At 37.3% G+C, this 13993-nt stretch overlaps 1 protein-coding gene across 1 annotated transcript in view; it reads left to right on the plus strand.

Annotated features, from left to right (window-relative positions):
- The window catches only part of PAK3 (p21 (RAC1) activated kinase 3), a 103487-nt gene that overhangs the window by 51915 nt on the left and 37579 nt on the right, over window positions 1-13993 (plus strand). The window contains exons 8-10 of the mRNA XM_063083211.1: window positions 3185-3316; window positions 3794-3959; window positions 11971-12034. Of these exons, the coding sequence (XP_062939281.1) occupies window positions 3185-3316; window positions 3794-3959; window positions 11971-12034 (362 nt within the window). The remainder of the gene's footprint in view (window positions 1-3184; window positions 3317-3793; window positions 3960-11970; window positions 12035-13993) is intronic.

The raw sequence follows: 13993 nt of genomic DNA on the forward strand, positions 1-13993 counted from the left end.
GAAATAATAATTATGCTCAGTCACAGTATTATTTACACAGGGATAGGAAAGTATGCCTGGTCCCAGTATTTTTTTAATACAAGGGCAGGAGATTGCTAATTTCAGTTCTCAGTACCGAAGACTGGTGTTGTAGGCAGATTGCTGGGAATTAATACTCCCTGGCCCAACCATAATCCAAAATATACTGTCTACTGAAAACCACATATTCTTCTCAGCCAACCAACCAACAGGGCAGGAGAGTGTTTCGTCAGGGGTAAACAGAAATATCTATCTTCCTTCTCCCTCACACACCTCTAGAGGACAATAACTTTCAGGTTTTCTAATAATTTTCTGAGTCCGTCCTTAGAGTTGGGGAATGTCCTTCATTTGAAATTAGAGTAGTGAAGGTAGTAATGAATGTTAGGAAATAGTCATTGAAATTTTGTAGCTGGATTTTATCTAGTGAAGTATTAAGACTTGAGTTGCTCAAGGTTACCTCTTTGCCAGTAAGCACTGATTAGTCTTCGTACTATTCTAAGGGGTGGGCCAAGAAGACTAGACCTTGAGTTATTATATTTGCCACCAAGACCATTTTTAGATTCTTATACACTGTATGTACTACTCGTGGAGGCCACATGGTGCATTGTATCAAACATACTAAAGGACCCCCATATCTCACTTTATATTCTTACTGTAAGTTCTTTGAAGTGATTTTTAAAGTATTGATTTTGAAATTATTTGCTTGCAAATAACGTTTAATTTGTGGTTAGGTATAATTTCTTGGCAAATCATTGTGAATACTGAATTGTTGCTAAATAAGAATATCTAGCCTATAATTTGTTTTTAGTATAATAAAATTTCTATAAATGCTAAATTTAAATGACTAATGATTTAAATTGACACATTCTTATGCTCAATTGACATTTAATTAAGTATTAATTAATTTAGATTTTATAATTTTCTTGTCACTATTTGGAGCTGGTGATTTGTTTCTGACCTCAAACATTTTCATAGGCCCACATAAAGCTTATCATCCCTGGGCAAAGCTTATATTGCCTAATGGATAAAGTAGCACCATTTGCCGTACAAAAAAATACTCAGCTTATGCACAGGTTTTGCCCTTCTAACAAGGAACAGTGATTGGGTGTATTCTTCATCCCAGCAGGCATAAGATAGAGCAAAATTTCCTGGAACATATCTAAGCAAATGCCAGTAACCCAAGGGTGATTTCCCCCTGTGCCCACTGAAGTGCCCTGAAGAGTTAGTGTTTCCCAAGAAGAACATTTTTCTTTAATCTGGAAACAATGTCATTAACAAAGGATGGTACTTCAAAAAGTTCATGGAAAGATTCGTATTATCTTTTAATTCTATTTTTCCTTGAACTTTTTGTAGTACCCTCATATGTTGCCATCCACATAGCCATAATACAATATAATAGCCCAGTTGTTATGGCTAAATAAAGAATAAATATAGGTGCAAAACTTAGAAAACCAATGTCCAGTAAACATGTAAGCTTCAATCTATAAACCACTGAGCATCTATATCAGGGCAATCAAATATTCTTTCAAATACTTATTTATAAATTCTAGATTGTCTTCTTTCTCACAACAGATAAATCTTGCTGGCTCCTATCAGATATATGATTACACCTTATTAGTTTCTACATGATTGTAAAAAAAATCCACATTGAATTTTTAATCATAGACTGAGGTGCTTTTATATAATAGTCTACAAATAGGCTGCCTATAACTGCCTCAGGAACTTTGTCCTCAAGGTATGAAAATTTGTTGTAGGATCACCTTGGGCCAGTACACCCAGTGGTATAAACAAAAAACAAATAAATACACAAAAAGGAAAACTTTTTAAATCACCTACAATAACACTGTCCAACAGAAATAGAATATAAACTATATATGCAACTTTATATTTTCCAATAGCTACCTTTTTTTAAAAAGTAAAAATAAATAGGTAAAATTAATTTTAATAATATATTTTATTTAACCCAACATATTAAAAATGTTATCATTTCAACATATGAGAATACTTCAAAAAGTTCATGGGAAGATTCATATTATCTTTTAATTCTATTCTTCCACAAACTTTTTGAAGTACTCTCATATGATCAATATAAGAAGCATTAATGAAATATTTTACAATTTTTCTACATTAATTATATAATATCTGGGATGTACTTTGCAGTTAAAATACCTCACAATTTAGACTAGCCATGTTTTAAGTGTTCAATAGTCACATGTGGCTAGTGGCTGCCATATCGAACAGAACAGACCTAAACCATAGTTCATGTTTTTTAAACTTGAGCATGCATCAGGATCACCTGGGAGACTTGTTATAACACAGATCGCTGGGCCCCACTTCCAGAGTTTCTCACTCATAGGTTGGATGGAGCCTGAGAATTTATATTTCTAACAAGTTCCTTAATGATGCTGATGATGCTGATCTGGGGGCCACACTTTGAGAACCATGGTCATAGTTCTTTCAGAATCCAACCTTGGAACCATTTTACCCCTGCATTAATGTGAATGATTAATAACTGACCCTAGGTACTGTGGTTGTTGATGTTATTGTTGGTGGTGCTATTATTGCAGTTTGTAAAACATTGCAAATCACCATTTGCCTATTGGTTAATACTGAGTAATTATTTATGTAGATGGGTGTTCCTTAGATCTTCATGTCTATTATTCTCTGAGTGCTTCTTTCCAGGAGGCTGAACAGGGAAGAAACATTTATTGGCTTGCTTGTTCTTAGTGAGTATTTGCAGAGCTGTATTATTACCATATCCATATGCATGCTCTGATCTTTCGGCAGAAAGTAGCCCTTTTCAAATTGACAATCTGCCCAGTACAGATTCAAAACTTTAAAAATTAATTTGATTTTATTTAACATATTCATTGATTTCAAAAACATTGAACTTGAAAGCATTAAGCGAATAGTTCACTGTTTTTGAGCTCAGTGAAAAGTAAAAATCATTTTTTAGAATTCATGGTCCTTTAAACCATGCCATGAATTTATCTCTGAATGTGAGCAGTTCCTGGCCACCAAACTGTAGATGGTGCTGCTCATTTGCAAAAGATATAGCTCCTTCACATCCCTACATGCTTAAATATTTCATTTTCCTTGTCTCATTTCTGAAGAAAAATAATGAGTTAATATCTGGTCTCTGAACTTTTTTTTTTTTTGTCATAAGAGTACAAAGACAGCATCTGAGCCTCCTTTGGCTCCTCCTGTGTCTGAAGAAGAAGATGAGGAAGAGGAAGAAGAGGAAGATGACAATGAGCCCCCACCTGTTATTGCACCAAGACCAGAACATACAAAATCAGTAAGTCACGAGTGACTATTGCCAAATGATTCAAAAGATACCCTTTGGAATAATCATAGAATTAGGATATAGTTAATCAGCTAGTACCTACTGAGCAACTCCTGTGTTCCCAGAACTAGCGTATAAGATAAGACTCTGGTTTTGAGTTTGCTGTTTGAGGATACATTATTAGAGCATTAAAGAATTAGAAGATGATACCAAATAGTGCATAAATAACTGCTAAGTTACAAAACTACTGCAGAAGATAGAGAAGCAAATCCATGCACCTATACCAGAATTAGCAAGACATGTATAGAGTCTTCCAAAGACTAGCTCCCAAGATCTTTCAAGGGTGGTATACTTGAAGCTACTTAAAGTTCTTTTTAAATAGAAAACCACTTGTCTTTAAAAACTTATTGGTATGACAGTGCCTTGACACCATACTCTCTCCTTGGCCTGCTGTTTTAATTGTAGAACTTTATGTGTTTTGTCTTTTAGATCTACACTCGTTCTGTGGTTGAATCCATTGCTTCACCAGCAGCACCAAATAAAGAGGTCACACCACCTTCTGCTGAGAATGCCAATGCCAGTACTTTGTATAGGAACACAGATCGGCAAAGGAAAAAATCCAAGATGACAGATGAGGAGATCTTAGAGAAGCTAAGTGAGTTTTTTTTCGCCATCATTACTTTCATCATGGGAGGGTTTCTCATAAAACCTTTAGAATGGGAATTGATCCTCTAGAAGTTTGAATCTGCTTGTATGAACTTCAGGCTCCCTGCAGTCACGAGATGAAAAGTTTGGGACTCAGATTGCTTTCTCCCTCACACTCCTAATTTGACAGAAACTAAATATTTGTACTTGAAAAAGTCAATTAAGGTGAAAACTTGACAAAATAAATAAAGTAGTAGGTTTTGTTTTAAGATTATGCCTCCAAAAGGGATAAAATAGTCTTATAAAATATCTTATGATCATATCCCAAGGACCTCCAACTGATCAGTCATGATAGATAAGTCAACCTCAAAGCCCAACACAGTCAATCAAAACTTGCAACCATAATAATACTCATATAGCCTTTTCTCTTAATTTAGGAGCATTTCTGTGTGGGGAGAAAGGCAGAGCCAGCAAATGCTAGCAGTCTCCTTCTGCGGTGTCATTAGGGCATGCATGCTTGTTGCCCTGCTTTTGCATAACACTCTCCTTCTACATAGCTTTCTGGATCAGGAAGATACAAAATCGGTTCTATGCTAAAGAGAGGTCTGTGAAGCATATTCATTAAGCTCATACTACAACAGCATCTGACAAATTGCTAGATATCAACAATCATTGCCCCCAGTTTGACTAACTCCTACTCATCCACCAAAACTCAGCTCAAAATTGCCTCCTCGGGAAAGCCCTCTTTGTCTCTCCCAGTTAAGGCCCCTCTTCTTTATTGTTTTTATCTTAGCAAATATCATACTGTACTAGGCTATCTCCTTCACTAGATGGTGAGCTCCTCAAAGGCAGGGACTGTGTCTTTTTTTCCTGTATGTCCAGCTCCTAGTAAGTGCCTGTTACGTAAAGGCACTCAACAAGTGTTTGTTGAGTGAATGAATGAAAAAATGAGCACACAAGTGCATTTTTACGAGTCCCTACTTGTCTGTTCTATGCAAGAAATTTTGGAGGACACAATAGAAAGACAATTTCCTGTCATCAAGAAACATACAATTTTCTTTGGAACATAAGATTTAACACTGTGAAACAATTAGAGAATAGGAGCCTATCTCATTTCATGCAACTTTTATCTAAAAGACCTCAAAGAAGGAAGAGAGCAATTCCAGCTGTAGGCCACAGGGAGGCTCTGCAGAGGTGGCGGTAGGGCCATTTTGCCCTCCAGGGGATGATTGGCAATGTCTAGAGACAGTTTTTATGGTCACGATTCAGAGTGCTACTGGCATCTAGTGGACAGAGTCTCGGGATGCTTCTAAATATCCTATAATGCACTGGGCAGCTTCCTTAACCCCCCACCTACCCCCTATTTGCAACAAAATATTATTCAGCCCCAAATATCAACAGAGCTGAGGTTGAAACGTTTTGAGCTAGAAGTATTTTGGAAAGGCAAAGGTTGGGGTTGCAGCTGTCAGTGAGCACTCAGAACTGGAATCACTGGACTTTAGGGAACTGACTTCACTATACACAATTATGCCTCTAGTGCTAATACCCCCCATTTACTATAATAACAACAGTAATAATTCTCATTTATTGAGCACCTTCTGTGCTGGCTGCTTTACATACATTATCAGGATTAATTTTCACAACAATCCCTTACAGTAGATTTTAATGTCCTCATTTTACAAATCAGTGAAAGTAAGCTTTAAAAAGCTTAAGTGACCAAGTCACCAAACTAATGAGTGGCAGAGCCAGAGTTTGAACTCAGGTCTGTTTGCCTTCGACGCTTATACTTTTTCCATTACCCACTTTGCTTCTGCATATCATATCTGTGTAAAAAGGAAGGCCGGAATGAAAGAATTGCCGGGATAATTTAAGTTCAGTTTTTCAGGTAATTGTCTCAATTTTTCCCTTATTTTGTATATGTAGACATGACCTATGAGATTGTCAGATTTTTAAAATCTAACAGCCCTGCTTTAGTGAAAATGACTGTTATTTGGTATCTGTTTCAAATATCAATAGATTTATTATAATAAAAATATATTTATAGCTTTGTTAAGTTAGCTGACAGATAAATAGCATTATTGGGGGTCCAAAATCTTGCTTTGCTTACAAGCTGTAATGGTGATGGAACTGTGGCCTTTATGATCTGTTATTCATTCTGCTCTGCGCTGAGCAACATGATGAAGAGGGGGAAGCTAACTGATTACATTTTAATTAAGAGTTAAGTGTATTTTTTTTCTCTTTTGGACTTTGTGCTTGGGCCTAGAAAGAATCATTTTCCTTCTACCAGTGGGCCACCTGTGACTGCCAACCTTACCTTGTACTTGTGGATCTTGGCAGGCAGAACCTGCAGAGAAATGGATTTTTGTGAAGCAGATCCAGGCTGAATTATACTTCAAAGTCTGCAAAGTTGGGCTTTCCTATTCCTGCATCTTCATCACCCTCCCTGTACCCTCTCTCTGCTGCTTACACACTGGGTAACCGTAGACAAATCATTTAACCTCTCCGAGCTTCAGTTACTTATCTGTCAAATGGGAAAAGAATCATAACTACAATTTAGGACTCTGTCTATAGGATGGATTTTAGGGAGCTCAACCTATGGTTAAGAGGACAGAAAGATCCAGATTCAAATTACAGACCCATTGCTACTGGCTATGTCACTTTGGGCGAGTTACTTAACTGTTCCTTATCTAAAAAGTGAAGATAATAATAGTCCCAACCTCATATCAGTATGATAATTAAATGAGAATAATGCATATAAAAACCTCAGCAACAGTACCCGGCACATAGTAGGTGCTCAGTAAATGGTGGTTATTATTTTATTGCATGAGTGTAAAGTCTTAATAAAATAATATAATGGGGCAAGCTTTGAAATGAGTCATAACTGGATCTGAGTGATAGACACAGTGCAGTGTCCTTAGGCAAACCACTTAACCTCTATGAACTTTAGTTTGTTCATTGAAAAATGGAAATAATAATAGTACCTATATAATAGGGTTTCTGTGAGGACTAAGTGAATTAAAGAATGTACGACATCTAGCCCAGTAAACAGTAATGTAAAATTATTATTATGCTATTTTTGAAAAATGAGAGTGATCATATTTTTTCGGTATAAAAAATGGTGGCATGGGGTCTTACTGTGGAACAGAATATTTAAAATCAGGAATAATCCCAGATGTATGGTCTCTAGACAGAAGTCATCAGGGACCTTTGAATCAAGGGCCCCATCGGGGCTTGGGGAAGGAGTAGAGGAACCTGTGCTGAGAGGCAAAGGAGAGAGAAAAGGGAAGCAGGAGGTAGAGGGATGGCCAACAGCTCATACCAGAGTGGACCTCACAAGCACGAGGAAGAGGAAATGGCAGCGTCTATTAAATTATTGTTACCTTCAGCCTCCGGATCCAATTACTAATAGGTGGGCAGCCTAGAGTACAGAGCCACCAGGCTATTCATCTTCCACGTGGATACCGATTGTTGGGGCCAGACCAAGGAATCATTAATAGCTGAAATGAACAAATCATCTTTCAGTTTTACACAGACAGATAGCCTGGGTCTGGCTTGTATATTGTGGTCTGTTGGAAAATAAAGAAACCCCTACATTTTAGTGAAATTTTTCAAAAGGCACTGACAGCACAATTGTACCATGCACGAAATTTGTCTTTGGCCTTCCTGTGGGCCCCACAAGTCACCTATTTCTCTTGCCCCTTTCCTCCCCCAGCATTCCCCACTCAAAATTCTTTCTCTTAATTCACCCTCCGATAGAAATTATACTAATTTAGAGAATTATTTTTTTCTGAGGAATCAAAACTTTGATTATGCTAAAGGGATGATAATATTTCAATGGTGGGGTTCAGCTTAGCGTAATATGTTGGAGAATATATTGATGGGCTTTTCTGCCACTAAAACCATGTCACAAACCCTATTTTCAAATACCAGTATTTAGTAATTTCTTAAAACCTTGTACTATAAAGTGGGTAATTTGTTTCTTATTTAGGGAGTTATTCTGGTTGGGACTCATCTGATATTGCTATCATTTCTTTTTTCTTTTAATTTTGATTTGCTGATTTTTCTCACTTTTTTCCCTATTGTGTCACAATGTTTTTTTCTTTATTGTAATTTATAAAAGCAAATTAGAATGAGTCTGATGAAAGAGATCACTTTAAAAGTCTGTTTTGTGATTCAGCACTGTAAACAAGGCCTCCTGTACACTTGCCTAACATCAGTAGATGCCAGCACACACTCTCTTGTGAGGGGTAATGTGCTGGGGACGCCATTATATTTGAATATCAGTTAAATTCAGAAGCAGAAACACATCACAATGGTTATCTTTTGGTAATCCTTGACAAAGGATTTATTTCCAGTGTTTTTTTTTTTTTTTTTTACCCTGCATACCATGGTAATAAAGCTTGAATAATTTACTACCATAAAGCCTCATTAACTGAACCCCGACAATTGGAATTGGTCATAATTCAGAAAGTGGCTTGGGCTGAAGCTTATTTGCTTTTGCTCAATCTATAGAAAAGAGTTTGCTCAACAACTTAATAGTAAAACTCTCTTAGAAGACTATAAACTGCTTAATAAAACTATGGTTTCAAGTGAGTTTAAAATTGTCATTTCATAAAAAAAAAAAAAAAAAAAAAAAAAGGTTCAGGCCCTTACTCATTAATGGCTGACTTGAATAGGGGCTCTCAGTAATGTAGAAATCTCTTAGACAATTTGGAAAATAAAGTAAAATAAAGTTTAGCAACTCAGAAGTTACTAAATTGGTGGCATTCTATGAATGTACTCGTAGCTCAAGTACAATGCATTCTCCAACCCCTGTCTTAAACTATGGGGTATTTACAAAAGGAAATACCTAATTTTATTCAAGTTTAATTCAATAAATGTTTATTGAGTATACAGTATTGTGTGAGGAGGAACTGAGGATCCAGAGATGAATAGGACCTGGCTGCTGTCCTTAAGACACAGTCTAAAAGGGGACATCAGATAGATACAGCTATATGGTATATTAAGTACAGATAAGGAGAGCAAGAGGTAAAGTGAGAGAGGGAGAAACAGGGAGAGAGAAGATATAGTAGCAGCAGAGAGAAGAGAAGTGATTAACTTTATTTAGGGAAGTCTTCCCAAAAGAGGCAACATCTAAGTATGAATAGGAGGAAATGTGGGAAGGACATTACAGGCAAAAAAATGGCATGTAAAGAAGACTCGAAGACTTATGCTTGGGGACTCTAACTTATTCAATGTTACTTGAATGAAGAATCAGTGGTAGAATGTGGTACTGGAGTTGTAGGAGAGGCAACTAAAGTGTTAAGCAGGAGCTGATCATGAACTACAATTAGTTTGTTATGGTCAGAGTGGAATGTTCTAGTGGGGAAGTGGTGAAAGATGAGATAGAGAATGAAGCAGGAGCCAGATCATGAATGAGGAGCCTTGCCTTACTCCATGCTAAGGAGTTTGAGCTTTACCCTGTAGGTGTTAGGGAACCATCAAGGAATCCTGAATCAGAGAATCCCATCATTAGGTCTGCACTTAAAGCATCCTGATAGAGGTGTGGAGTCTGGACTGGAGTGGGCAGAGGTTGGAAACAGTAAGTCCGGTCAGGAGGCTGTTGGCATAGCCCAGGCAAAAGATGATGAGGGCCCAACTAAAAAATAATGAGTAGTAATGAGGAAGAGACAGATTCAAAAGGTGTCTAGGAAGTAAACCGATATGTGCCCAGGACTCACTGGACAACTGCATGTGGTGAGTGAAGGTAAGAGACAAGTCAAAGATGAATCCCAGATTTCTGACTCAGGCTACTGAGTGGATTGATTGGTGATACTACTGACTGAGATTGGAAATACAGGAGAAAAAGTATTATAAGAGCTCATATATTATCTAAGACCTATGTAACCTAACTGAAACATGGATTTCCACAACAACAATAAAAACCAACAACCTGATGTGAAATATTTAACTGATTATTTTTCTCAAGGTATAATATCTCCTGTTAGGTCTGAGTTAGGTTGTCCACTAGGCCAGAGAATAGATTATTGTCTAAATTAGCACGAGCTATTGGCTGTAGCACCCAGGTTAGTACTTGAATACATATTTTTCTGTTCTCATTTATTTAATCCACAAATATTTGCTCAGTGGCAGCCACTGTTCTAGGCATCGAAGTTACAGAGATGAAAAGACAAGTTCCTGCCCTTAAGAAGAAGCATGTACGTCTCATCAGAGGAATCTGAGAAGACTTCACAAAGGAGGCTGATTTGAGATTATATTTAAGTGACAGATATGAATTTATGGGTTAGATAGAAAAGGGATAGGGGGAACCTGTGCAAAAACCTAAGTATTGGATAGCGATAGCATTAGTAGGGTCTAAAGTAGGAGGGATGAGGAGAGAGGAAAAGAATGACATGAAGTTAGTCTGGTTAGGAAGGAGCCAGATGGTGCTGGATGGAGCTGGGCCTTCTGTGCCCAACTAAGGAATTTGGACTTGATTCTGTAGTGAGGAGGAACTTTTGAGGAATTATGAACAATGGAGCAAAATCATCTGAAGTAGGGTGACCATACATCTCAGTTTGTCCAGAACAGTCTTGGTTTATGAATTATATCGTCACCCTATTCTAAACACATTGTGGAAGAGAAATTAGAGAAGGCAGGCTTCAGAAGTAGATTATGACTGGCACAATTTTTTGGACAAGAGATGTTGAGAGTCTGAACAATGTCAGTGGCCTTGGGCATGGAGAGAAGGGGATGAATAAGAGTGACAATTAGGAGATAGAGTCTACAGATCTCTCGATTCGTTCACATGTATAAGTCTTGTCTTACCAACCAATCCTACACTTTCTGGGGCTGTGCGTTAGTAAGATATAACTCAAAGATAGTAATACTGATATGTTTACTTCCAAAAGGAAAGAAGGGAGAGAGACAGAGGCATCCAAATAAATGATGCCCTTCATAGTAGTCCCCTTGAGAAGCGCACCCTTATTCCCATAGTGCTGCTATGGCCCAGAATTTTTCTGGACCTATTTGAGCACTGCCTTGAAGAGTCAATGTCATTTCTTTGGGATTTATTCTGAATGATAGCAAGTATTCATCCTCTGAGTGGTAGAGTTAATTTTTTAAAATAGCAAAACCAATATTTTTTTCAAAGCCAAACGTGATAAAGTAATGGTTTTCTTGGATGGCTTATAAGCTTACTAAAAAATGTTTGGAACAATCTATAGAAATAAAGTCTTGCCTAGGGATGGTTTGGGAAGCTGAGCTGGGATAGGGAGTAACTGCTCACAGGTACAAGGTTTCTTTCTGGGATGATGACAATGTTCTTAAATTAGATCATGATATTTGCACAACTCTGTATATGTATTAAAAACCATTGAATTGTACACTTTAAGTGGATGAACTTTATGGTATGTAAATCATATCTAGGTGAAACTGTTTGAATATTTGGGTCAGTAATAGGGTCCTAGGTTCTGAAATATATGTTTTTGAAAAGCATGATTCTCGTTATTTTATGATCAAATTTTCTTCTTCTTTAGATCCATCCCTGTCGCCCTGAGCACAGTACTAGGTGCATAGTAATTACTCAATGAATATTTGTCCACCAGAATTGAATGTAGTGTAGTGCTCAGCCCCACTTCAATTCAGAGAAGGTAGTAAAATAGTGTGTACAAGTTCTTAGATTTTTTTTTTATCTCCTAATCTCTCATATCATTTTATGAGAACTTTTATAAATGTTGGGCTGTGATCAGTCCTTTTTGTTTCCCAAACATCATCAATTTTGAATAAAAGCAGCATGGGTTATTATTACTACTTTAATTAATATATTACTATTTGTTATTTTAGCAAATAGAAAGTATCATTTTTATATAAATTGTTGAAATCTTTTGGGAGTATTGGTCAAATTTTTTATTTGTCATTAGCTGTGGCATCTTAATTTTCATTATTAAGTTTTAAAAAAAGACCAGTAGATCAATTTCAACCTTCTCTCTCTCTCTCTCTCTCTCTCTCTCTCTCTCTCCCTTTTCCCACCCCTCTCTCAGGAAGCATTGTGAGTGTTGGGGACCCAAAGAAAAAATACACAAGATTTGAAAAAATTGGTCAAGGGTAAGTGATTATTTTTCGAAACATCAAAAGGTGAGCACTAGCAACAGTCGTTAAAATTCAATAACAGCTTGGATTTCTGGTAAATTATGCTTCTCATTTCCTGGATTATATTTGTGTTTTGCATTCTTAGTATTGGCCTTTCCAGCTATCAGGCTGACTGTGAATTTTGTAAGGACATTTTGATCCCATATAGTTAGATGATTCAAACTGATTTCTCAAAAAAAGCAGTAGAGTTATAGAAACTTCTAGTTTGTGTGAAAAACCCCTTTTATCCATGTCCCCCCTACATCTATATGGATAGCAAGGTTAAGATACTATGTCACTGTCAAACTACAAAGTGATAGAGTGAGGGTGAGGAAAGCTCTTATTGATTGATCCAGAGGTGGGCAGAGTTGCCTATCAAAGTATGGAGGAAACAGAATAATAATCCTTAAATGAGATGAAGTGCATTATTTTCACCTAGTATTCTTGTTTAAGATAAAGATTCCCCGGCATCACTGCCAGAGATTTGATTCAGAGTCTGGAGTGGATCTTGATCATCTGTGAGCCATGGGAACCATGGCATTGGATCATTCACTAGAGCTGAAGGTGGGAGTCACCAGTTCTTCAAGTCAGCTGTAATTAGGAATGTCTCCCAGGCCTCAATGTGAAACGAAGTGAGAGGGTCTGAGTAGACAACAGCATTTGAAACAGGGAAAGTTTATGTTTAAAGAGAAATGGAGTGTTCTTGAGGGGGGTCCTTAAATGGGGAATGAGACACATATTCGGGTGTACCAACTGTATGACAGGAACCAAGATGGCCCCCCAGAGGTCTCCTGGCTGAGGAAAGGAGCTGAGAAGAAAAGGATACAGCTAATATGCCTGAAAAATTGTGTTAGCCCATCAGCCATTAGAGTCTAATTATTTTAGGATAAGGGAATATGGGATTTCTTCACGCACCTCACTTCTTTTCCTGGGATTCTTAGGTTCAAAAAATTATATATCGTGTATAAACTTGACTATTTTTCATTATTTTTATATTTTCTTTGTTTTTCCCCCTAGCTTTTGTACTAAAGTTTCTTTTAAAATTGCCAACATATCTTGGGAAATAGGGAAAGCATTCATTACATATTTGGGCTAAAGAGTAAGAGGGGCACTTGTGGGGACTGTGTCTTATGGGAATCAAGGTGAGAAAATCCTCAGAGGAAGACAAAAACTCAGGGAGAAATATAGGGCCAAGTTTATTTTTCCAGTGGAAACCACAATAGCATTGCATATGAACTTTCCAAGAGGCTAAAATATATACCTGTTAGTGCTTTTGCTTCTTTCTTTGTTATTTAATATCACTGGTATTCTCCCTTCCTCACACACACAAAAAAGAGTTTTCTTCTCTCTAGGGCCCCTGTCACCTAATGAGTCAAATAGTATTTCTACCAATTGCTCTAGAGCAGTGCTGTCCCATAGAACTTTCTGTGATGATAGAGATGTTCCATAACTATGCTAACCAATATGGTAGCCACTGGCCCCATGTTGCTATGGGACACTTGAAATGTATCTAGTGCAAATGAGAAAGTAAATTTATTTGAATTCATTTACTTGTTTAGCAGACATTTATTGAGCATCAAACTATGTACCAGGTACCATGCTAAGTGCTAGAGACTAGAAATGGGTAATGATGGCGTAGGCCCTCAACTTACAGTCTACAGTGATAAATGCTTGACAGGAGGCTACACAGGGCAAAAGGAGAACGTTGAGGCAAGCTTATTCAATTCCCCTAAGTGCAGAACAGGGCTGGCTTCTAAAGCCATTATCTCCCACCTGGAGTTTTCCCTCTCACCCTCTGGTGGACTAGTTGCTTTGCTTATACCTTCCTAAGTTCGCATTCAAACCTCAACTCACTTTCTTCATGCCGAAAAGATAAATACCACAAGGCGGGTTGCAAAAAGGCAGTATTATGTACTAAGGAGGCTCAGAGAACAA

The sequence above is a fragment of the Cynocephalus volans genome, chromosome X, assembly GCF_027409185.1.
Source record: "Cynocephalus volans isolate mCynVol1 chromosome X, mCynVol1.pri, whole genome shotgun sequence".
Lineage (NCBI taxonomy): Eukaryota > Metazoa > Chordata > Mammalia > Dermoptera > Cynocephalidae > Cynocephalus > Cynocephalus volans.